Source organism: Notechis scutatus, chromosome 6, assembly GCF_049901735.1.
Source record: "Notechis scutatus isolate UNSWTSFEM ecotype Mainland chromosome 6, rNotScu1.2, whole genome shotgun sequence".
Classification (NCBI taxonomy): Eukaryota; Metazoa; Chordata; class Lepidosauria; order Squamata; family Elapidae; genus Notechis; species Notechis scutatus.
In genome coordinates, this window is record NC_142014.1 from 48448199 (window position 1) to 48473215 (window position 25017).

At 38.6% G+C, this 25017-nt stretch overlaps 1 protein-coding gene across 2 annotated transcripts in view; it reads left to right on the plus strand.

Annotated features, from left to right (window-relative positions):
- ANO4 (anoctamin 4) overlaps positions 1 to 25017 on the plus strand; it is a 93490-nt gene that overhangs the window by 57711 nt on the left and 10762 nt on the right. For both annotated transcript variants that reach the window (XM_087968165.1, XM_087968166.1), the window contains 13 exons: positions 4665 to 4771; positions 5510 to 5565; positions 7236 to 7357; positions 9274 to 9408; positions 11183 to 11279; positions 13227 to 13287; positions 13861 to 13943; positions 15350 to 15490; positions 17320 to 17484; positions 18072 to 18108; positions 19741 to 19852; positions 22641 to 22698; positions 24292 to 24389. In XM_087968165.1, the coding sequence (XP_087824291.1) occupies positions 4665 to 4771; positions 5510 to 5565; positions 7236 to 7357; positions 9274 to 9408; positions 11183 to 11279; positions 13227 to 13287; positions 13861 to 13943; positions 15350 to 15490; positions 17320 to 17484; positions 18072 to 18108; positions 19741 to 19852; positions 22641 to 22698; positions 24292 to 24389 (1272 nt within the window). The remainder of the gene's footprint in view (positions 1 to 4664; positions 4772 to 5509; positions 5566 to 7235; positions 7358 to 9273; positions 9409 to 11182; positions 11280 to 13226; positions 13288 to 13860; positions 13944 to 15349; positions 15491 to 17319; positions 17485 to 18071; positions 18109 to 19740; positions 19853 to 22640; positions 22699 to 24291; positions 24390 to 25017) is intronic.

A 25017-nucleotide genomic window follows, 5' to 3' on the forward strand; every position in this document is an offset into this window, starting at 1 on the left:
ACCGACTCCGAACGGAACGAGACCAGTTCACACAACACTCATCTCGACCTTGTGCAGGATGTGGAGCGAATCACCCATGATCCAGCTGCAAATTCCTCGATGCACTCTGCCGCGTTTGTGGGAAAAGAGGTCACATCGCAAAGGTTTACAGAAGCAAACAAAACTCCAACTCCAAACCCCGACAGGCCGAATGCCAGTCTTCAGAATTCTTCGGCACACCCCGAAACAAACTGAATCACCAATGGGGAAGCCACTCCTACAGAAACAAACCGTCCACCACTTCCACCAGGCGGGAAGAAACCAGGCGGGAAGAGACCCACCAGACAATTACCATAGGCCACGCTACATCCCTTGATGCCGGGAAAATCAGAGTAAAGGTCGCTATCGAAAACAAACCTTGTGTAATGGAGGTGGACTCAGGATCATCCCTCTCGATGGTGTCCTGGAAGACGCTTCAACAGCTCATTCCGACGATTCGCCGCCAAGACCTCAACCCTCAAAGGGTTATACTCAAAGATTACCAGGGTAACCGAATTCCCGTTGTCGGGTCCCGCCGATTCCAGGTCTCTTTCAAGGACCGCACCGTCGCACTGCCACTGACTGTCGTGGACCGTGACCGGCCTAGTCTTTTAGGCCTTCAATGGTTCAGACCGCTTGGAATCACTGTAGCCGGAGTCCACCGTGCCGAGAGCAACGATTGGGAGGAAGCCCTCGTGCAAGAATTCCAAGACGTTGCGAACGGACTAGGCAAGTACAAGGGACCCCGATCTCATTTAACTTGAACCCTGAGGTAGCACCCATCCGCCTTAAGCCGCATCGGGTGCCGTTCGCCCTGAAACCTAAAATAGATGAACAACTCGATAAGCTAATAGAACAGGGCGTGCTGGAACCCACCGACCACGCCCGGTGGGAAACCCCAATAGTGACGCCTATCAAGCCTGATGGGTCACTGAGAATTTGCGGAGACTACCGGGCCACCCTAAACCACGCACTTCAGCAAAGTGCGTATCCAGTGCCGGTAGTGCAACACCTGCTCCATTCCCTGGGCGGCGGGAAAGTTTTCGCTAAATTAGACCTAGCGCAGGCGTATCAACAATTGCCTGTAGATCCGGCCACCGCGGAGGCGCAAACTATCATCACGCATAGGGGCGCATTTAAATGCAACCGGCTCCAGTTCGGGTGAGCGTCGCTCCAGGAATCTTTCAGAGCTTAATGGAAAGGTTGTTACAAGGAATAAGAGGGGTCGTACCGTATTTTGACGATGAACTCATCGCCGCCCCTAACAGAGACATTCTAGAAAAACGACTCCGATTGGTTTTACAAAGGTTCCAAAACGCAGGCCTCAAAGTTAAAAAAAATAAATGCCAGTTATGTACCGAAAGGGTGGAGTTTTTGGGATACCTCCTGGACAGTCAAGGAATCCATCCCACTGAGGACAAATTAAAGGCAATTAAGAAGGCCCCCACTCCAAGGAACAAGGCAGATCTACAGGCGTTCCTTGGACTTATCAATTTTTATAACGTCTTTTTACCCAATAAAAGCAACGGTAGCTGAACCATTACATAGACTCTTAGACAAAAAAGCAACGTGGGTTTGGGGACAACGTGAACAATACGCTTTCCAACAAGTAAAGAAATTGCTAACTTCTGATTCTGTACTTATGCAGTACAACGAGACTCTGCCGTTAACTATTACTTGTGACGCCTCACCTTTTGGGGTTGGAGCAATCCTGGCCCACGTATACCGAACGGAGCAGAAGCTCCCGTCGTGTTTTTTTCACGAACTTTAGCTAAAGCTGAAAGAAATTATAGTCAGCTGGATAAAGAAGCTTTAGCTATTGTGGCTGCAGTTAAAAGATTTCATGAATATGTGTATGGGCGTGCGTTTACAATAATTACTGATCATAAACCACTACTGGGGATTATTGCGGGTAATAAACCAACCCCGTATATATTGTCCCCCAGAATGACCCGCTGGTCTGAATTCTTGGCGGCGTACAACTACACCTTGCAACACCGCCTGGGAAATCAATTCTCCACGCTGATGCATTGAGCAGAACACCGCTTCCAGAATCGGTTGAAGATCCAGCCCCAACCATCACAACGTTGCAAATTGAGACTCTACACGCGCCGCCATTGACGGCGAGAGACATTGCCCTCGAGACAAAATGAGATCCGGTCCTGCAACACATCCTACGCTGGGTTGAGCGTGGTTGGCCAACAGAACAACTATCACCTGAATGGGCGCCTTTCAAAGCCCGCCAAACCGAACTGTTTTCTCAAAAGGGCTGCATCTTGTGGGGCGATAGAGTCGTAATCCTGGCCAAACTGCAACGAATTGTTTTAGCGGTATTGCACGACGGACATCCGGGCATTGTGCGGATGAAAGCACTCGCACGGAGCTACGCCTGGTGGCTGGGAATCGACAAAAGAATCGAGGCCTGGGTCGCTACTTGTCAACGTTGCCAAGACGTCAGCAACGTCCCACCTAAAGCAAGCCCAACCGAATGGGAAACTCCGAGGGGACCATGGTCCCGTATTCATATTGACTTTGCGGGGCCGACAAAAGGGCACACTTTCCTTATTACAGTCAACGCCTATTCAAATTGGCTCGAGATCCATCGAATGAAAACAACTACAACGGGTTAAACAAATTAAACAGGTTATTTGCCACACATGGTTTTCCGGACGCTCGCCTCGGATAACGCCCACAGTTCACAGCATTACCATTTGAACAATATCTTGCTGACCGGGGCATCCGCCATGCGCTAACCTCGCCGCGCACCCTGCGGCGAACGGACGTGCAGAGCGCATGGTACAGTTTGAAAAAAGACCTCCACAAAATGGAATTGGAAACATCGATGAGAAAATCAATCAATTTTATTGTTGCAGCACATCACGCCCACAGCGCTACCAACAAACGCCGCCGAACTTCTTATGGGGCGGAAACTACGATCGCACCTCGACCGGCTCCACCCCGCATATACGCACCGAAAAGCCTTTCGGCTCCAGCAGCAAATGCCGGGAATTTAAGGTAGGCGATTTAATCTTTGCCAAAAACTTCTCCCTTTATGGATACCCGCAACCGTTACCCACCTCACAGGGCCTAGATCTTACCGCCTGCTAACAGACGATGGGGAGGGTGTGGAAACGCCACATAGACCAACTCCGTTCGAGATTACCACCCAGCGCCCATGGCTCCCCGGGTTCACCAACTGAGGGGGGAGGAAATATCGAGGAAATTGACTTCGATATGACAGATAGCAGGCCAACGGAAACCCTACGGCCCAGCGAAGTACCAGGAATTGAAGCGGGGAGGGAGTTGACTTTTCCAGGGGACTTGAATACGGGGGAAACCGAACTGCGAAACCCCGAGGAAACACTGAGTGACGGAGACAACCACAACGAAAGCAGCACGGAATCACCGTGCAGCGAAACGGAACTTAATAGAGATCATCCAAACGCTCCACCGGAACCGGACTTTAGGACAAACCCGGTGGAGCCACGGAAATCATCCAGACAGACCAAATGGCCTGTCTATCTTGAAGATTTTGTTACAGCTCCCCTCAAACGGAACCCAAGGGGGAGGGGTGTTGTGAATCAATAAAAGTAACTAAGCCCAAATGCAAAGCAGGTTTTGAAAGCCTGCGCACTTGATTGGTCCTTAAACAACGAACAAGGATTGGTCCATAACAAACCCCTGATTGGCCATTTTTAGGACAGTTCTTATTGGTTATTAGTGAACTTGATGCACTTATTATTGGTTAATAGGGTAGCAGCCAACCCTATAAAAGGGTTACTGCTGCCCATAGCCTTGTTCTGTTCTGTTCTATCTACTGTTATTAAAGAGTTGAAGTCACTGGTCAGATGTCTGGTCTCCATTATTCTCCAAACTTAACATAAACAACCACTATCTAGTCTACCATATAACAAATGAAAATATAGTATTTCTAGTATTCAATATTTTTAAAAAGGAATGCGTCCAAAAAGTGAATAAAATGACATTTTGTAATCCCAAATTACATTATCCAGTTTGCCTCCTATAATTCATCTTATGCTAGGCATTTCAGTTGTTTCCATGTCTTGCAGGTACATTTGGTTATATACTAACTGGAGTGAGGGCTCAATGATTCTGAAATGTTTCTGATCCAAGCATTTTGAATTTGAAGGCAAAAAGGTATTTCAGTATATGTAGGATACAATTTCTTAAAGCAGTTGCAGCTTTTCCTGTATTTTGGAAAACCTTTTTGTCTTTTTATTCTAAGCACAGCCTTAATGTTGACTTGTCATATCTGGTAAGGAATCACATGATACTTTTTCATTTAGGTTTGATATTGATTTAAGATTCAGTGGCCAATTTGGTTAGCATAGAATTGGCTAGAGAACTCCCCATTTGCTTCATCACAAAAAAAAATTGGTATGATCCTTCCTTTCATTTTACAAAGACACTGAAGCTGATTTACTTCTTTGTGACTATATATCTTACAAGCTCTAATAAACAATAGCTTTTATTTACAATATTTTTAAATATTGATTAGAACTTTTATAGAAGAATCATTTATTTATATTTTTATGTTTTACTGTTGGTATCTCAGAAATATTTGTGAGACTTTTTCAGTTGTCAGAAACAATAATTGCATTTTCTTGCTTGTATTTTCAAAACAGCTTTATCATTCACAATAAGGACACATTTTTTAACAATGCTATAAGAAGTAGAATTGTTCATCATATTTTACAAAGAGTGAAATATGAAGAAGGAAAAAATAAAATTGGTAAGCATGGGATTTCTGCATATCTTACTCCATTTCAATCTTTCCTGTTACATAGAATAGAGTTAAGAGAAGCTGCACTACAGGTAGTCTTCAACTTACAACAGTTCATTGACTGTTCAAAGTTACAACAGCACTGAAAAAAGTGACTTATGACTGTTTTTCACAGTTGCAACCTTTGTAGCATCTCCATGATTATTGATCAAAATTCAGATGCTTAGCAGCTGGTTCATATTTAGGACCATTGCTATGTCCCAAGGTCATGTGATCCCATTTTGCAACCTTCTGACAAGCAAAATCAACGGGGAAGCCAGATTCATTTAACAACCTGGTTACTATTTTATCAACTGCAGTGATTCACTTAACAACTGTGGCCAAAACGGTCATAAAATCAGGCAAAACTCATTTAACAAATGTCTTACTTAACAGATATTGTGGTTGTAAGTTGAAGACTACCGATACTAGTATATTTCTTGATAAAATTATTAGCTACCAAAATTGTTCCTTTTTGTACCTTTTAATTCAATAATAACTTTAAGAAAAATTACTAAAATGTGTGTGTACCATTTGTAAGTTGTATCTTCTCATGCTTACACCTGCTGCCCACTCTTTGAATACACAGTCATATTAGACTGATTGATTGATTCAATTTAAGCACATTGACTCTAGATTAATACGGGATGCAATATATTATATTCATTCCAGCTTTTTCTGTTATATGTTACATATTTCTATTTCTAGGTCTCAATCGGTTGCTTACTAATGGTTCGTATGAAGCTGCATTTCCTCTTCATGAGGTATTCCTTTTTATTTTTTTAAACCAAATTACTTCCCACCATTATTGTTGGTTCATTAATTCTGATTTTCACTATATTAAGGGGAGAACCCATTTAGGTCACTTTATTTGGCAAATGAAACAAAATGCAATTTCAGATTCTTTTTTAGAAAGATATGCCTTTGAATTCACAACAAATAATGACCAAAAAAGTCAAAGGCAAAGTAATTTAAAGGTTTGAGGTATAAACTCATATTTAAGAAAATATATCTGAAGATGATGTTCATAAAATGTGACTTACAGCTTTTTAAGTCAAAAACAATGAATGATAGAATGAAAGGATATAAATTCAGGACCCTCTGTGGAAATTTCAGGAGAATGGTGTTATGTCCAAGTAACAGAATGACTACATTGTAAGGGACCCTGGAGTTTTAGTTCAAACCCCTGCTCAGGCAGGAACCCTATATCATTTCAGACAAATGGTTGTCCAATTTCTTCTTAAAAACTTCCAGTGTTGGAGCATTCACAACTTCAGGAAGCAAATTGTTTCACATGTTCCTTTTGTTCCCACATGAATGAGAACCTTTATAATCAAATCATGAATTTACCAATATATATTCCTCATGTGCTTTTTCTCCTGATGAAATTAAAGTCACATGAATAGGTTATTCTGATGCTTGCCTAACTGACATTACAGAAGAAATAAATCCAGCAAGTACAAAATTTATAATCAATAACAACAATTAACAACTAAATATACAATAAATCCCAATCATCATGCCTTTCACATTTTTGTCTAGGATAGGTATAACTTTGGACATGCGAGACAGCTGTTCTATGTGAACCTAGCTTAATTTTGTATACAGGTAGTCCTCAACTTACAGTAGTTCATTTTGTGACTGTTCAAAATTACAACACTAGTGAAAAAAATGACACCTCCATGTCATTTGATCAAAATTCAGAAGCTTATCAACTGACTCATATTTATGATGGTTGCAGTGTCCCAGATTATGTGATCACCTTTTGTGATTTTCTGACAAGCAAATCAGTGAGGAAGCCAGGTTCACTTAACAACTATGTTAATAACTTAACAACTGTTAACAGCTGTGGCAAGAAAAGTCATAAAATGGGGCAAAGTTCTCTTAACAAATGTCTCACTTAGCAACATAAATTTTGGGTTCAATTGTGGTCATAAGTCGAAGACTTACCCGTAATTGTTGGACAAAATAACATATTTTAAGAGAAATGGACATTTGGGAAAAGGTTTCTACATATATGTAATAACTAGTATTTTCTCTTTTTGTTTAAATTTATATGTATAGCTTTACTACAAAATACCAAATTCAGTATGGACACTGCACTTATTTTTACACTGAGTAAAGATCTGGAACTAAAAAGACCTCCATTCTTATAAAACAAACTTCAAAAATTATGATTGCTTCTTTGAAATATGTGGTCTACTCAAGTATGAACTCCACTGTGTTCAGTAAGATTTATTCTCAGAAAATTTTATACAGATGTATAGCTTCAGTCTTAAGTTTCTGAGATGGTATAGATCACAAGCTAATCATAATTTCAATGATAACAGTTAATTTCAGTGAAAGGTTAAATCTATATTTATGAATTTAATACTCTAAAATATTATTCATGGATATCTATAAACTAATTATTCTTTATTTTCTTGTATCTTAGGGTAGTTACAAAAGTAAAAATTCCATACGAAGTCATGGAGCAGAAAACCACAGGCATCTACTTTATGAATGCTGGGCCTCATGGAGAGCTTGGTATAAATACCAACCTTTGGATCTTATACGGTAATTTTTTTTAAATCTATTTGTATTGGGAATGTATAGGTAACCTAAAATACTGAAATATATTTTGGGGTTTTATTTGAGGCAATTCACAATATGTATTTGAAATTCTCAATAACTCTTGTGAGTGCCAGGAGACTAACCTGCTGTCATGTCCCTGGTGGAGACTGACTCTGACGGAGAGGAGGAACAGCCAACAGGGAGTGGAAGTGTGGCTGCGGAGGTTGTGGAGGAGGCTGAGGAAGGGCAGAGGCCGGCTGGACCCAGGCCCATCCCCTCGCCATCCTAGAGCACGCAGGGAGGAGAGGATAAGGGAGAGACGTGGTCTATTTGGGAGGAGAGGGTCTTGATCCTCTTCATGGGCTGCAGCTGTGACAACTGGATAAGAGCACAGACATGCGTACGGGCGAATGCTGGAAACAAAGCATGGAAATATCTCTAGTTTATTGTTCCTCTCTGAGTTTGGCATCCTTCCCAGTGTGTGTTCTGATATCTGTGGACGTCTTCAAGCCCTTATCTTGCCTGGTTTGTGTTGTTTTTTTACTCTTTATCATTTAAATGCCATTTCCTCCTTCTTGTAACTGCTTGTGTGGGAAATTTTGTCTCCAGTGAAGGATATTTGGAGCTTGGAATCAAAGGGGCTTCTCCGGATTTTTGTGACTGTGTTTATTTTGTATCCCACCCTTGGTCATCATACCTGCCCTGTTACTTTTTCACTGACAAACTGAAAAATATGTCCTATTGCTGCTTTCTCTGAGAATGAAACAAGTGTTATATCTGCATATTAATATCATATCAAAATGGTGTAATATGTCATTACACATTTTTCTGATTTATCAAAGTGATAGTTAAGATGGTAAACTCCGTTTAGGAAGGCCTCCTCTGACAGATGTTGTTCTTGTAAAAACTGTGGCACTAAGAGAGGAATATGAAAAATTATTCCCGAAAGCCTTTAGCACCTACTATATTAGTGCAATGAAAAATTTCAAACAGTTTAAAATGGGTTTACAGCAGAAGCACAGAAACCAATGCAAGTTCAATTAAATATACAGAAGATATATTTATATGGAGTGGATATCTTTTTCCTGCCTTTTGGAGGAAATTCTACTTGTTTCCCTTTGTATATTTATTTCTAACTAGTTAAAATGATCTTTCTACTGCTAAATAATTCTACCAGGGCTAACAAAGTGGGGAAAAAAGCCCAAGGACACTTTGCCCATGTACACTGCATCCAGCTGTGCAGAGGCTTATCTGGGGATTCTCAAGGTTTCTAACTCTAGGATCTAGTTACATTTCTGAAATCACATGCCATAAAATGGTAAATTCTGACAATGGCAAATAGTAGAATTTAATAACACTATAAAATCAATTTGGAACAATACCGAGATTGAAAGGGGCTTCTATACCCATAGAAATCATATCTAATATGACCAATTTTGCTATGTAAATAAGTTCTAATTGGGTGAAAAACTGAGAAGCAGTATTGCCAAAACTCTCATGGAAATTGAAATTATCTCATGAAACTAATTGTTCTTTGTTTTTAATACTTTTGGGCATAGAATGGCAAAACTCAATCTGTCAAAATTAATAGCAAACATCTCTAACAAGGTTAAATGAATGAAGAGGCAGGGCTATTAGTCTAATTATGTATAAGGAATGATCTGAATATTCTTTCACTAGTGATAATCAGTTTGTGAAACAAGTGGTAATATGATATTCAGTATTGCTTATCTGCACTGATAATGCAACTGCATCAATAAAACATTTTTTTAAAACTTAAGGATGAAAAGATGTGGACATGTGATCTTATTCAAATATGGGAAGTCCATACATTTCTGAATCATTTTATATTAAGAACCACTAATAAATTCTACTTCAAAAATGTTAATAAAATTATTTGCTTTTGTGTTTTTGAACAGAAGGTATTTTGGTGAAAAAATTGGGTTATATTTTGCCTGGTTAGGCTGGTATACAGGAATGCTCTTTCCAGCTGCCTTCATTGGACTGTTTGTCTTTTTATATGGATTAGCCACACTGAACTACTGCCAAGTCAGGTGAAGTCAATATGCTTATCTCTAAAATAATTATATTAATTGTTACTTTAAAAAAATTATTATATTATGTCTAATTTTTGACACAGAAGATGGTAGAGAATGTGCTTATGAGTAGTCAGGAGGGTGGTAGCATTGCTAAAGGTCTTCACATTCTGAGATACATTTATTTTTCTCTTTGTATGATTTCTTTTAATAACCTATATGTACCTAACTTCCCCTTTCTAACCTATTATATATTGCTGTTATGCTCCTGCAATATGGAAATTTCTCTTTTTTCTTGCTACACAAATGAACCCTAAATTACTTTCAATGGGCAACCATATAGTACTTTGCATCTGCTGATAAACCTTGCTATCTTTATATCAGAAAAATCATATTATTTGTTTAACAGGTCAAAATCTAATCCAATACTATACAGTAATCACTGAATCATTCTGTCATTCAAGCACTGATTTATTGCAAATGAAGGCAGATATATACGTCCCAGGGTAATGTTACAGGATCCAATCTGGGTCAGTCACTGGGACCATAGGTTTTGTCTTCTGAGCTTTCGGACTTGTGCTGGAGCTCAGCTTCAGAAAACTTCTTTCTCTAAATCAAACTAGAGAGAAGTTTTCTGAAGATGGGCTCCGGCACGAATCCGAAAGCTTGGAAGACAAAACCTCTGGCCCCAGTGACCAGCCCAGATTAGATACTGATTTATTGATTTAAGTTCATGAGTTTGATCATAGATTCCGTATGCTCTTTTAAAAAAACTACACAGCTATTTCGGTTCCAACTTTTAAATAACTTAATATGATTAAGAAAATTAATCAGATTTTTCTCTCTCCTTCTCTGCTCATATCTTACTCTCTGTCTATGTCCTTTATCCTACTTCTATCTTCCCATACTCTCTATCATTTCCTCAGATGCTTTAATTGATTTAGGTTGTTCCTTTATCAGCCAAAATGATTATCAGTCAAAATGGGGCAAATATTTTCCAGAATATTCTGTAAATATTCTGTAAATAGTTAATTCCTTGTCAGTCAGCAATAAAAATGCATTACATAGTATAGATCGATTTGTTTGTTTCATTGTCTTGATTTATTTATTCTGTATGCAGGGTTGTTGTTTTTTGTAAAATAAGGATTTTGTCTCACTCTGACTTGTAAAGATGTATATCTTTGTTACAAAGTATGATCTTCCAAAGTGCCATTTGTACTGGGATGAAACACTAAAGGTTATTATATAGGTTAATGTAGTCTAAATGTTCTAAATAACAAAACAGTTAATCATCTCAGGAGAATGATTATAATAATTTCAATGAAACGCACAAAAAAAGTCTAAAGAATGGTCAGAAAGCAAAATCTAACATCAGTGCTTCTTATCACAGCAAAGAAGGCAGGAAATTTAGAGATACAACAAGAACACATACCCAGAAAATGTTCCTCCCCTTATTCCTGTCTGCAGCATAAGGAAACATCTCAGGGTTCTACAAAATAAATATATAGTTAAGGAAACTGAGGAAACAGTGTCAAGTTATGTGTAACATCTGTACAGATCGGAATTGGTACATAAATGTGGAGAAAAATTGTACACATATTGAATTTAATGTCCTGAACTATTGATTGATGTGTCTTTAAATTAATTTTAAGCCAAAAAGAAAACATTTCATTGGTGCAGTTATTACACCTTTCTTTACAACTCCACTAGTGTCTAAATAATGGGAGGGTATTGTTTTTAAGTAAAATAGTTAGAGCTTGGGCTTGTAATCATTATCTCTTCTCTTGTGCAGTAAAGAAATTTGCCAGGCTACAGAGATTATTATGTGCCCAATTTGTGATAAATACTGTCCCTTCATGAGGTTGTCAGATAGCTGCATTTATGCCAAGGTACAAAAAATGCTGTTTTTCTTTTTCTACCAATACGTGTGTGTATGTATGTATGTATGTATGTATGTATGTATGTATGTATATATGTATATAATGGTATGTGTATGTATTCTAAATAAAGACATTGCATTTAAAAATGCTAGATATTTAAGTCTGTGGAGTTGAATGCAACACCTTCAAAGATCTTGCTTCTTAAGTATTAAAGTATTAAGCATACTTAGTTTTTTAAAAAGGATTTGCTGATAGATAAATACAATAAGTGAGGAACAAGGAGAGAACAGCAAGTTTTTAATGTCTATAGGTCACTATATTATATTAAAGGTTATATAAAATTATTACTGTTTTATATTGCCTTTATTATTGAAAGTCATGAGCCTTTTGACGGGGATAGGGATTCTGTTTATGTTTTTGCTTGTGAAGACAATTGTTGAACAGGGACTAAGAGTTGTGCTAAGCTTAAGAAATAATTTGAAAATATATTTCACAGTTTGTGAGAGTTTAAATGCAACACTTTGCATTTGCCCCTCGATCCTGAGAAAAATATAGCTGCTTTAAAGAGTTTCAGACAGGTGCTACATTTGAGCCCTCGTGTGCTATGAAGCCCATTTTTAACTGCATTGTCCTACAAAATATCCTTGATTTAATATTATAAGCAAAGATCCTCTACTGTGTTCCCATGAGAACCTCACAAGTAGAATCTAGTGAAAACATTTTAGAACAGGGGTGGGCAAACTTTTTGGCTCGGGGGCCGCATGGACTTTTAAAATTTGACAGACGGGCGGTCAGCACAAGATTTTTGGGAATCGCCCCACCCTTTCTCCCTCTCTTCTCCTCCTTCCCCTCCCTCGGAGGCCCCTGAGTCAGGAGTTGCTACCGCCGGCGCGCTCGCACGGCTCCAGTCCCGCATTGCCTTGGGAAGGGAAAGGCAAAGGAAGAGCCGCGGCGGTGCTTTGCAACAGCAGCAGCGGCACCGGAGGCTCAGGCTCAGCGGCTCCTAGTTTTGCCTTTTCCTTCCCAAGGCAACGCGGGACTGGAGCCGCGCGGAGCTGCGCCGGCGGTAGCAACTCCTGACAGCCCCAGCTGGACACCTGAGCGGAGCCGGGCGGAACTGCCTGTTGCTGCTGCCGGAGCACCACACGGTCGCCTCCTCCAAGCAGCCCGCCCACTGGCTGGGCTTCCCCTCCGCCGTGCGGCTCAGGGCCAGGCGCGAGCACCCGGCGAGTTAAAGGAAGCCAAAAGTTGCTGGGAAGTTGCTCGGGTTTCCGGGCTTCCAGGCTTAAACTTTGCACAGGCAAAGATTGCAGTCGGGAGCGTCTTCCGCCGAGGAGCGGGAAGGGTTCCAGCGGCGGGCGGGCTGCTTGGAGGAGGCGACCGGCGGTGCTCGGGTTTCCCCTCCGCCGCGCGGCTCGGGGCCAGGCGCGAGCGCCCAGCGAGGAAAAAGGAAGCCGCAAGTTGCTGGGAAGTTGCTCGGGTGCTGGGAGCAGGCTTTTAAAGTGCCACCCGAGCAGGACCGCCGAGCCGGGAACGGGGCACCAAGGCAGGGCAAGGCTCCACCAGCAGCGGCCTAGCTTTAGGTGGCTCCAAGCAGCCCGCTCCAAGCAGCCCGCCCGCCCGCCAGGCGGAACCCTCCCACTCCTCGGCCGGAAGACGCTCCCGCCTGCAAACTTTGCCTTTGACCCCTGTTTTAGAACTATGAAAAATTATATAACAATTCCTTCCAATAAAATAACATTTAACTTTAAATTTCAGTAAGCTTACAATAAATCTTTGTACCCATTTGAACTGTCTAGATCTCCTGATTTTCCTGGCGCTAGACAGAAAACTTTTTAAAAATTCCTAAGAATAGGTAGAAATAAAAAAAAAAAGACTATGTGTAGTTTACAAATCACAAACCAATGTGAATTAAGAAAAATTAAATGAATTTAAGTTAAAATTATTTTTCTCCAGGTATCACATCTTTTTGACAATGGAGCAACTGTTTTTTTTGCTGTTTTCATGGCAGTATGGGGTAAGTGAAGATAAGGGAATAATATCAATGTAATCATGTTTAAAATAACTAAATGGAGGATGTGCTTAACTTCAGCAGAGTTCAATGATATGAAATTATTCATATTCATACTTCTACTCCTCTGTTCTGTCCTTTAAAAGTCAACACTTCTATTTTTATCTGCTCTCATCTTTGCAAACTTAATAGGAAAGTATAGGACAGCAAGACATTTATCTTATCTTATTTTTTAAAAGAAATTAAAACAAAAGTGTTTCCCACAGGGAGGCTTCCTTAAAATTAATTCCAAAATCTTATTTCAAACTTTTCTATACCCTTAGTTTGTCTGTAGCTTTCTAAAAATCAAAGATTTAATCGCCCTTTTACTGTTTATTCCATGAAAAAAAATAATCAGAAAAATGCAGACGTTTTCTTCATGAAGATATTTCCTTTCTGAAATATGAAGGATTATCACCACTAGCAATACCTACAGAGTAAATTAGATGAAATACCTTCATACGTTGTTTATTTCCTACATTTCCAAGAATAAATATTCTTCATTAGAAATATATTTTTCCTTCTATTTTTCTGCCGTAGCCACTGTTTTTTTGGAATTTTGGAAAAGAAGACGAGCAGTAATTGCTTATGACTGGGACTTAATTGACTGGGAAGAAGAGGAGGTTTGTATGGATAATATGTCAAATTTTAACTAATATTAATGTACTATTAACAGACTGGGTTATAATATAAACAGAAAATACTGGAGATGATTGCCTATCACACAGAGTTTAGTTTGTTTCCTTGTATCTCTTTTAGCTGTTCTAGTCTATGTCATTTTAGCTGAATCACTGTCTTGCAGAAGACACAAATGAGTCAACAGTCTGACCAATGTGGAACAGTGAACAGAAAATGATGGTGATTGTTTTTTTTTCTTTAAAAAAGGCCAAGCAATGTTAAGGAATCTTATATCCATTTCTTGCAGAGAAGAAACATATAACAGTTTAGTCATCAACTATTCTATAGTTCTAATTTGGAGAAAACATTGGGGCTAGGCATAGGCCTTTTCCTTAGCTCCTTTCATGATAGCTTTAGCACTTTGGTCCATTAATTACTAACATCTATTCTCAATTCTCAAAAATGAACTGATTCAATATTGTGGCAAAACATAATTTTAGTTGCAAATATTAATATAACAGAGTAGTTTCTCTTACTGGCAGCAAATCATGCATTTTTTCCAAGAAAATAAGGACCTAATAATACAATGCGTCAGTTGTTGGTTCTTAGATAAATGAAGGGATGTGAAAAATTAAATTATGTGTTCATTTGGAATTCTTTTGGTATAATAAGCATGTATAAAAAAAACCCTTCAATGTAAGAACCAGGTCAGGACTCTGCTTGTAGCAGTAATTGCCAATATGTTAATTTGCCTAGAGGCAATACCAAATATCAGTGTTATCTTAGGGCTTAGGCCATCTAAGGTAACTGCCATTACAGAATCAAGCAAAGCACCACCTCAGAATCAGCTCCCATAATAAGCGCAGCTTTTGAGTAAAATAGGTCTCAGATGCCAATGAAAGAAGTGAGTGCAATTAATGAATTAATGGCCAAAAGTAGCAGTAGGGCCAAGATGTTTATCTTAGATCAAGTAGGCCAGACAATTGAGGACAGTTCATAAAGGGTCCTTTTGTGATTTTTGGTTCTCCGATGCTGCCCCAACCACATTAATTCTTTGGCATTGCTGCAAAATACTTAGTTAAAATATCATAATTAACTTTCTATTGTTATGTTTTTATAGTGAAAGGCAACAAGAGAGAGGAAACAGTCATTTTCCTGAACTTTGAAGAATTTTCCTGTACCATACTGTCAAAAACTAAATAATCCTTTAGCTTTGTAAAGATATTTCTACCTCTCTCTGAAGGATTACAATAGTATTTTATTAGTTTCTTAGCAATTTTTTAAAATTAACATCTTGGTCTACTGGCTTGGCTGAATATAATGTATTAATAAAAGCTTCATAAAATTACTAAAAGCTTAAGCTCTTTACACAATTATATCTAATTCTTTTTAAATATTTTGTATTCTTTAGGAAGAAATACGCCCCCAGTTTGAAGCCAAGTACTCCAAGAAAGAGAGAATGAATCCTATATCTGGAAAACCAGAGCCTTATCAAGCATTTGCAGATAAATGCAGCAGAATGATTGTTTCTGCATCTGGAATATTTTTTATGGTTTGAAAATTTTAATTCATTGTTTTTCCTGAAAACTAGATTTTTTTTAAATATCAGCAAAATGGAGAGCATATATATTTTAAAGTATATGGTAAAGCATTAAGCCATCTTGACTTTTTTAGTTTTGTTTTCCTATTTTAAAATCATTTGTGTCACAGAGTTGTCATGCTCTAAAAATATAAAGGAATGTAATATTCAGTAATATTATCACTGAAACATTTACTTGCTATCATATTTAATAAAAATGAAATCCATGAGTGATTTTTATAGTATTCTAATTATTGTTGCTTGACTCCCATTGTGGCTGGGAGGCCCTGTGCTTGGAGCTGGGTAGGGAATGTAGATTTTAGGAGTCTTTGTTTTTCTGCTTTTAATCCCATCAGCTTCAGCCTTTTGTGGGAGCTGTAGCTGAAAGCGTTTTGTTTATGAATGGAGCTGTCTGGCTTTCTGTAAATGTATAATGAATAGAATGGAATGCTCCAGTTTTCTCAATAGATGCAAAAGTATCTCATTCATAAAACTTAACTGTTGGAGGGACTTCCTGGAGTGTTTTCCTGGTAATGGAGAGAAGTGTATGATTTGTTCCTAGGAAAGCCTCCTTTCCTAGGGGAGGGGGGTGTTGTGCTGATTCCCTAAAGCAGAGGTTGCCAACCAGTGTCTGCAACAGGGATGATACCAGCGACAGATGGACTGATGCATGCGGGGAGGGAAGGTAGCGTGTAGGAGATCGCGGCATCGGAACCCTTCCCCTGTGTTCCTGGCCTGCAATGGGGTGGGGGGAAAGGAACTTCGGAACTGGTGTTACCTCCTGTCTCCACATTGAGGAGGCCAAACAGCTGCCAGTGATGCCATCAGGTGAAGATGTTCTGAGGGGGAGGCTCAACGCCTCCCATCAGGAGCCGCAAAGCACTCGCTGCCCGTTTGGCACCTGCCAAACCTCCTTCCACTGTGCTTCTCTTCCTCGTCACCAGAAGTGCTCACAAGCAGGAAGGAGGAGGCTTGGTGGCTGCCAAAGGGGCGGTGAGCTCTGCGGCTCCTGAGGTGAGGGGTCGAGCCTCCCCCTCGCAACATCTTCACCTGAGGCCATCGCTGGCAGCCGCTCGGCCTCCTCGATGCGCTGAGGCAGGAGGCAACACCAGTACTGAGGTTCCTTTGCCCCCAGAACCTGCTGAATACCACCTCTGCTGAGATTACTCCAAGAATTGTATATCCATATTTACGGTAATGGTCATTACTTCCTTTCTCAATTCTCATCTGAGATTTGGCATGTTTTTTTGTTATTGCGGATCAATGTTAATTTACCTTTCTGAGAGGAACAGTTCATTATAATAGGTTCTGTTCTTATAATAAAATCTCAGTTCAGTAGAGCAATTAAGCAAATTTCTTTCTCTTTTAATCAGAGCAGCAATTAACAAACTATTAGTTTAATTGCTTCTCTGAATCTCAGCCTAACTGAATCATTCAGAGAAAACTGTGAGCCCTTGGATATGATGCAAGGTTAAGTAATTTCACTGAGAAGCGAAAACTCACAGAACACAAAGTCCTCCAAGCATGAAATTTTATCTTCAGAAAATTAAATTGCATAATTGACCCTGTTAGTCTGACACTTCGGTCCTTGAACATTATTTCTTGCCATGACACTAATAATAGGAAGAGATCACATTAAAACGAGTAAGGAAATCTGTGACAAATCCCAACACATGTCCTATTTAAGAAAATCAGAGTACATTTATAGATGACTTACTTGGATTTATTATTCAATTTTTGAGAGCTACCGTACTGATGGTAAGCTATAAGCTGTATGTTCTTTCTGTCGCCCCTTTTTCTAGATCTGTGTGGTGATCGCCGCTGTCTTTGGGATTGTTATTTATCGTGTTGTGACTGTCAGTACTTTTGCTGCCTTTAAATGGGCTTTAATCAAGAATAACTCTCAGGTTGCAACAACTGGGACTGCAGTATGCATCAACTTTTGCATCATCATGCTGCTGAATGTTGTAAGGAAGCTTTTTCACACCTTGATTAATTTCAGTCTGTGTTTAGGTTGTTTCTTAGTTGTACTCAGACTTCTGTAATAAGGAATAGCCTCATCAAAACTATAGAACAACTTGTATTATATGGTAGTTTAGCCATATTTTTGGATGAAATCATTGTTTCTTCTCAGACCAAGGCCATACAAATATTTGAGCAGGAATAAATTGCCCTTCTTTTCTATTCCTGCTCTTCCTCCAATGATTAGAGTTTTAACTTTAAAAGAAAGTGCATATTTGTAATTATAATAAATACAAAACATAAATAATTTAAGTCTCAAATATACCTTTCTCAAAGTACTGTCTCAGTTGATTCGAAATATAGATTTGTATAAATGCAAAGCAAAATTGAATATCCAAACTCAGTGGGATTCAAAATGCTCTAACTCTGTAGGCATTTTTAAAAGAAACGTCAGTAAGGTTTTGCCTCTATAAGCTGTCATTATCACCGCTAGAATAGAGAAACAAGGAATAAAGATAATAAGCACATAATGTTCATCAAATCTGATTTATATATTACATTAAAATTATATGCTGTTTTTCATTTTTTGCAGTTGCATGAAAAGGTTGCTCTTTTTCTGACAAATTTAGGTAAGTAATGAAAATGAAGTAATATGTTTATGGTCATCATGCACCTTCATTTCCTGCATAAATGGAGCTAATGGAATCCTGTATTATTTGTTTCTCTGTGTCACTGTATGTATGTATATGTGTTTATGTTTGCATAAAATCGACTTACTTTTCTATAAGCCAGTTTTCCCATTTATTCAATCTTCCATTCTACAGAGCAAGGATGCAAAGAACAATTCCTTGTATAATAGAGAATAGTAAGCAAAAGAGGTAACTAGTTGAACCCCTATGTGGTACATTTCATATGTATTAACATTTTTGCAGAAAAACTCTACTCACATGATTAGAATGGATTGTAACTTACGTTACTTGTTCTAAAGAACATAACATGGACTCAGAGCTAGTTCTAACAAATTATTTAAAGAGCCATCAGTGTGAGACAGACTTTGTAAAAATCTGGAGTTTTTGCTATGTCAAAAAGAAGTCTTTGATTCCAGATTGAAATTTCCCCTTCACTACATTAAACAATACGTGTGCTGCTTTATTTCTCAGAGTTTGTTAACCAAGTATGTATGTGGCATGTCTTGCCTAACTAACCAACTAAGTGCTTGAATTTTTCAGCTAGCATCTTTAAGATGTTTTAGTGTTGTTTTTTCAGGCAGTATTAATATGCAGTGGAAGGAAAGTTCCTTCAAACTAATTCCCTTTGAAACCTATTGTCCAGCATTTTAGAACGTGTTCTGTCAGACTTTGGTCCAAGTCCAAAGGATACCATGTGGGACCAAACATTCTTTCTGTAAAGTATTTATTTGTTAGAACTCTGTTATAAGTCATTGAGTAGAATGTTTATAACCTTAGTAGTTTTGCAAATGAAGATAAATCTACACGTCCCAGGATAATGTTACAGGATGCAATCAGATTTACCACCAACTTATCAGGTACATAGGAGCCAAGGGACACAAGGAAGCAAAAATCAATGACTTAGTAGCTAGCTATCAACCCTAATTAACAACTTAAAGTTACACCCCTATCTGAGTTAGTCAATGAGACCGAAGCTTCGGGGCTTGTGCTGCAGCCCATCATCATCGGGGAACTTCTCTCTCTCTCCAGAGTACCAGCACCTGGCTATTCTATGTATTTGGGTCCTAAATACAACAGAGCTGCTGAGAGACATGAGTCAATCCATACACATCCCATTTGATGTCCTTTCAGTAATGTGCATGTTTGGCACTTTTAAAGGCCTGGAATAGTTCCAGGTCCAGATATCTCTCTGTTCAGTTACAAGCATCTTGAACTGGAAAACTGAAAGCAAGAAGCTTTCTCTATAGAGAGCAGGCAGAACCTGCAAGTTCCTGCTGTCTGCCTGCACTATGTATACTACATACCCTGCAGTGTTTCTCAACCATGGCAATGTTAAGATATGTGAGTTCAATACTAAGAATTCCCCAGCCAGCCTTTCTGGCTGGAGAATTCTGGAAGTTGAAGTTCACACATCTTAACATTGCCAAGGATGAAAAATAGTGCTTCAGAAACTAGGACTTTCCCTGAATATGGGCTGCATCAGGACATTTGTAGACTGGTAGGGTGCATGCAGTTTCCCCAAATCCAGCATTCAAATTTCAATAAAGATGTCCAATGTTTTTTTCATTACAGAGCAGCCTCGTACTGAATCTGAGTGGGAAAACAGCTTTACTTTGAAAATGTTTCTTTTTCAGTTTGTTAATCTGAACAGTTCTACCTTTTATATAGCATTTTTCCTTGGAAGGTAAGATTAATTAATATGTCCCTCAGAGTTCCTAAATGTAGATTAATTGTGATCATGAAAGGCACATTTAGGAAATAATATTGTCTAATAGCGTGATGCCTAACCTTTTCAGCTTGGTGTGTCGAAAATCGGGAAAAAGTGTAGCCTTCCTCGGGTCATGTGTCACTTCAAGAAATATCAATAATTTGGTTTATGAAGGACTGGGCTGGGGTGATCACACAGGGCTGTGAAACTCGTCTCCCTGGTCTCAGGGCTGCAGGTGCAGGATGTGGGGATCGGAAGGCCACCTTACAGGGCTGTGAACCTCATGGATCTCCTTTCCTCCTGTAGCCTTCCTGAGGTAATGAAACTGACAAACCTCAGTTTATGGCGGTTCAAATTGGTTCTCTGCTGCAAAGATCTTGCGGCAGCGGTGACACCACGCCTCCACACAACAAGCAGGGAGCAGGGATTGGAGCAGAGCACAGGCAGCCTCTAAATGTGCAGGTTTTCCCCACACCAACAGGCGTGTCAGTCAAAGTGCCTCGGCGTGTCACGAGTGACACGTGTGTCTTAGGTTAGCCATCACTGGTCTAATACGTTCTGTATTTTTATCGGTAATACCACTTACATTAGAACATGCTATTTCCTTGCGGTTAAGCAATGTTACAGCAAGTGCAGAAAAACAGTAAGAAAGGGTAACGAAAGGTAGAAGATAGTGGAAATATTCCCATCCCCATACACTATATTTCTCCATAAATTTTATCATTCTTTCACTATGTCATACATTAACTCATACAAGCCTTTGGTTATTTAAATTTCACAGCTTAATTCCATCCAAACCCACTTTGTCTATCTTCTTCTTACTATCAACCCATTCAATCTTCTTTGTATGATTTAATAATTCATTCTCTATATAAAACCAAGCCCTTTCAACACATTTCTTTTGTACTGTATCCATAAAAATGTTAAACAAGTAAAGAAATATTATCTTACTCTCATAATTAAGCATTTCAATTATTCCCATGCATACTTTACTTCATCACATCTTCCATTACACTGTTGAACCACAGTGAGATGAGCAGCAAATAAATTTAATAAGTAAATAAATAAATCATATACCATTTTGTATTCCATAATATCACCCTTTTTCAGTATTCAGTCCCCATTCATTCTTGACACTATCTGTTTCAAATTTACCACATATTTCTTGATTAAATCTTCCCACTGCATTGATCTTCCTTTTAAATTTCTCCTTATACAGCTTTCTTGTAATGAAGTGAAAGAAAGTATATTATAAGCAGCTATTTTTGCTTCTTTTAATCAATGTAAATTCCTTGCATACATATTATGTATCTCCATCATTTGCAAAATCTATATCTCTCCATCAATTTTTTTCCATCTTTAATAAATACTAAGCAATCTAAAATCCCTCGGGTCATCATTTCAGAGATATTTCCTCACCAGATTCCTCAGTGCCTTTAACAATGGCACAGCTTATATAGTATATACTTTCATGTATATAGCCCATCAAACATCAATCAGCACAGGGAATCTTTTATGACATTTTCTATTATGTCATAACTGTTTTAAGGTAGTTTTATGTCATAATGCATTTTATAAAATTTACCAAATTTTAATTCTACATGAATCATGGGTCCCAGATTTTGGACTCATTCTATAAGTCCATTTGAGGTTTATACCCGACTACGCTCTATAACACTTTCCCATGGTACCCACCTCCCTACAGTCAGTACCACACCTGCCTGCCTCCCCACTCATGCACGTCTGTAGTGCCTGCCTCTGATATTCTCCCACACTCTGTAGTGCTCTCCCAAAGCACCCTCCCACTTGACCTTAACTCTCACCTGCCATACTGCTTGTCTTATTTCCCATCTTACCACATGACAGTCTGTGCTTAATGACTCATGTGGTTCTTGAGTTATGGCAACAACTAAGATTGCAAGGACTGTGATTGCTACATAATGTGCTCATGTGATATTACCCTTTACAATTGCATCACTTAATGATGGAAATTCCAGTCCCAACTGCCATCATAACCCAAGAGCTACCTATATTTGGGACAATATGTCACAAGCATAACTAAAGCCCAGTTTTATTCCAAGTGTGCTGAAGCTATTCTACACAAGATAAGATCTCTACCGGTAGTTTAAATGCTATATTGCAAACTAACTCCACAAATAGTGCAGTGTATTATGTGCAGTGTATTGACTGTCTGTCAGAATACTTATTAACAATGTGAATGAAAAGCGGTATCTAAGTGTCCTAGTGGACCACTGCTTAAGTATGAGTCAGCAGTGTACTGCAACTGTAAAGACTCTATTGTCTTTTAAAACATAAATGCATCAAATAATTATTTGGAAGGTTCCACTTTTTTAATAAAAATGTTTTGGGGGTGTTTACAAATACCTGAAACTATCAAATTTATCATTTGTTTGAAAGATTAGTATGTGCTTTATCATGAATATTTCGATATGGCTAAGCTGAAACAGTTATCTATGAAACAAAACCAAGAACAAAATTAATATTGTTAGCCAATATCTTGTTTTTACCCAGATAGGAAAAACAACTTTTATGTTTCATCTAGATTCTTATATAAACCACAAAATATTAAAAAAAAAAAAAAATTGGTACATTGTACATTCAAATACTAACATTAACGCAAATTTAATGCCCTTTTCCATGGAAAAATACAATTGTGCCTCTCGTCTTTGATCTTCTCTTACATTCCTATTGTTTTGATCAAATACGTACCTGCAAAGACTTGATGACCTCTCCTATATTGAAGGTTTACAGGTCACCCTGGTGCCTACCTCAGGCTGATAAACAGATGGAGACTGGAAGAAGTAAGTGTTTTATATTCATATTGAAGTATATTGTACAAAGTTTCAACACATACATTTTTAGGGTTGAAATAAGTTATGCGGAAGTATATCATAATTTATAGTATCTAAAAGATATCTAATAAACTAAAAATAATGTATGAAGTAATTAACAGTACAATTTATTGGAAGTAATTGCTGTTGAATGAATGTGCCCTACTCCTATATAAATGCACATGGAATTGTAGTAAAAGGATGCGTTGCAGTTTAAATCCAATTAAGTCCAGTTTAATGTATAGGTATTATGTAGTTAGAGGAAGATCTGCACCATTATAGTTTTCTATACTTTATTTTTTGTTTATTATGTTGTTCTTTATTTTTTATATTTTGTACATCCTCTAGAATAGAGCCTTTGGAATGAAGTGGTTTTATCAGGGAGGCAGGCAGGCAAACAGGCCAGTTGGTAGGTAGGTAGTAAGCAGGGTATCCAAATATGCTTGCATTTTAAATCTAAAGTTAAATTCAGAAAACTGAAGTTTTGCTATTAACAAGCATAGGAAAATCACAAACAACTATAATGCTTTTAATTGTCCTGAGTCCTGGAATTAAGTTTCTTTAGTTGTGTTGGGGGGGGGGCGGTGTATGCGTGTGTGTGCATGCATGGATTGTAATACATATTTCAGAATTATTATTGCATTATTACTTTGCATAGTAAAGTTGTAGTTCAGTATAGAGACGGCTTGCCTTTCGGTAATTGTTATGTAATTTCTACTAAAACTATAATTGCACATATTCTATGGTATAGAAATATATACTAATATTTTTGGAGAACAAACAACATCCTTCATCAAATATTTAATTTGCAACCCTATATTCTTTTATCTGGAACTGTTTTTGCATAGGCATCTCCAATCCTTCCAAGTTTTTTCTACAGCAGCTGACAAGACAAAAACTTCACTGTACCCATTTGACTGATTGCTACCGTTCAAGCTTTTTCTGGCTTTGTATTATCCATGGTAGTAAGCAGATGTCAGTAAAGCTTAGGTGTTGATCACTCCCAGACTGACCAGTCTGTAGACCTCATTGCCCATTCTGCAGAAATCATTTTCCTAGTAGGTGAAAATGTGTGCCTGCACAGCTAATCATTAATAGGTCTGGGAAGATTTTCAAATTTTACAGCCAATCAGTCATACAGATAAAAACTGATTTCCTTAATTCCCCACTTCAATCCTTGTAGCTTCTGTTATAAATGTCAAGGCAAAGCTTCACCTAAAACTGATATTCCCAGGGACCAAAGCTCATATCCTAGCCTCTCTGGCTCAAAAAACCCTTCTATGGGTTCCTAATTGCCCAACCTAGCAAAAGCACTTATAGACGAATTTAGACAGCAGTATGTAAACTCTTCCTCCATAAATACCTTAGTGCAATTTTAAACAGCAAGGTACAAGAAAGTGAAAGGTGTACATAATAATGATACAATAAAGATACATACAAGAGTTCTATGAAATGTATATTGGCAGTATTCCTCAGTATGAATGCTGGGGTTTCCTTCCAATAATTACCAGTCAGCGTGGCTTAAACTTCCCTTTGTTTCCTTGTTGCCTGCTTCTTCTGCAGTGCCACCCTAGTGGATGCCTTATTGATCTCTGTATGCAGATGGGTATTATAATGGTGCTAAAGCAGACTTGGAACAACTTCATGGAATTAGGCTACCCGTACGTATGTGCTTTTTTAAAATATACATATTAATGTTTGCTTATTGTAACATGTACAGAATACTGAAGCCTTGCTGACACTCCTGGGCAATGTAACCTGTTCGTTCTGATTTTGGAGATAATATCCTATTTATTGTGAAGAGATGTCAGATCCTTTATATCAGCGATACCCAACCTTTGAAGCTTGGCAGCCCGGCTGTAGGGGAGAGGGGAACTGGGCTGTGCAAGCGGTGGGCCGGTGCGTATACATCTCGACTCAGGCGAGAGGCTGACGCAGATGCACCTGCAGCTCGACTTGCATGTGTAGTCCAGCCTGCCACTTGTACACATCGAGTTGTGCATGCGCCAGCCTACCACTCACGTGGCCCAGTTGCAAATAGGCTATGGCCCAGTAGTGGGTCATGGTCCCGGGGTTGGGGACCCCTGCTTTATATAAATTGGAATAGTAATAATGAAAGGTTTCTGTATTGCCAAATTATTTGTTATACTGTGTCATCCTCCTGGAGTTTCAAAATCTTCTATTTTTCATTCCTTAATATATAGGCCAAACACCTTCTTGGTATATTTGCATATTCAAAGTTATTTTGTTTAGGGGCGTTCAATTTATTCTCTAATTATCTAAATACAT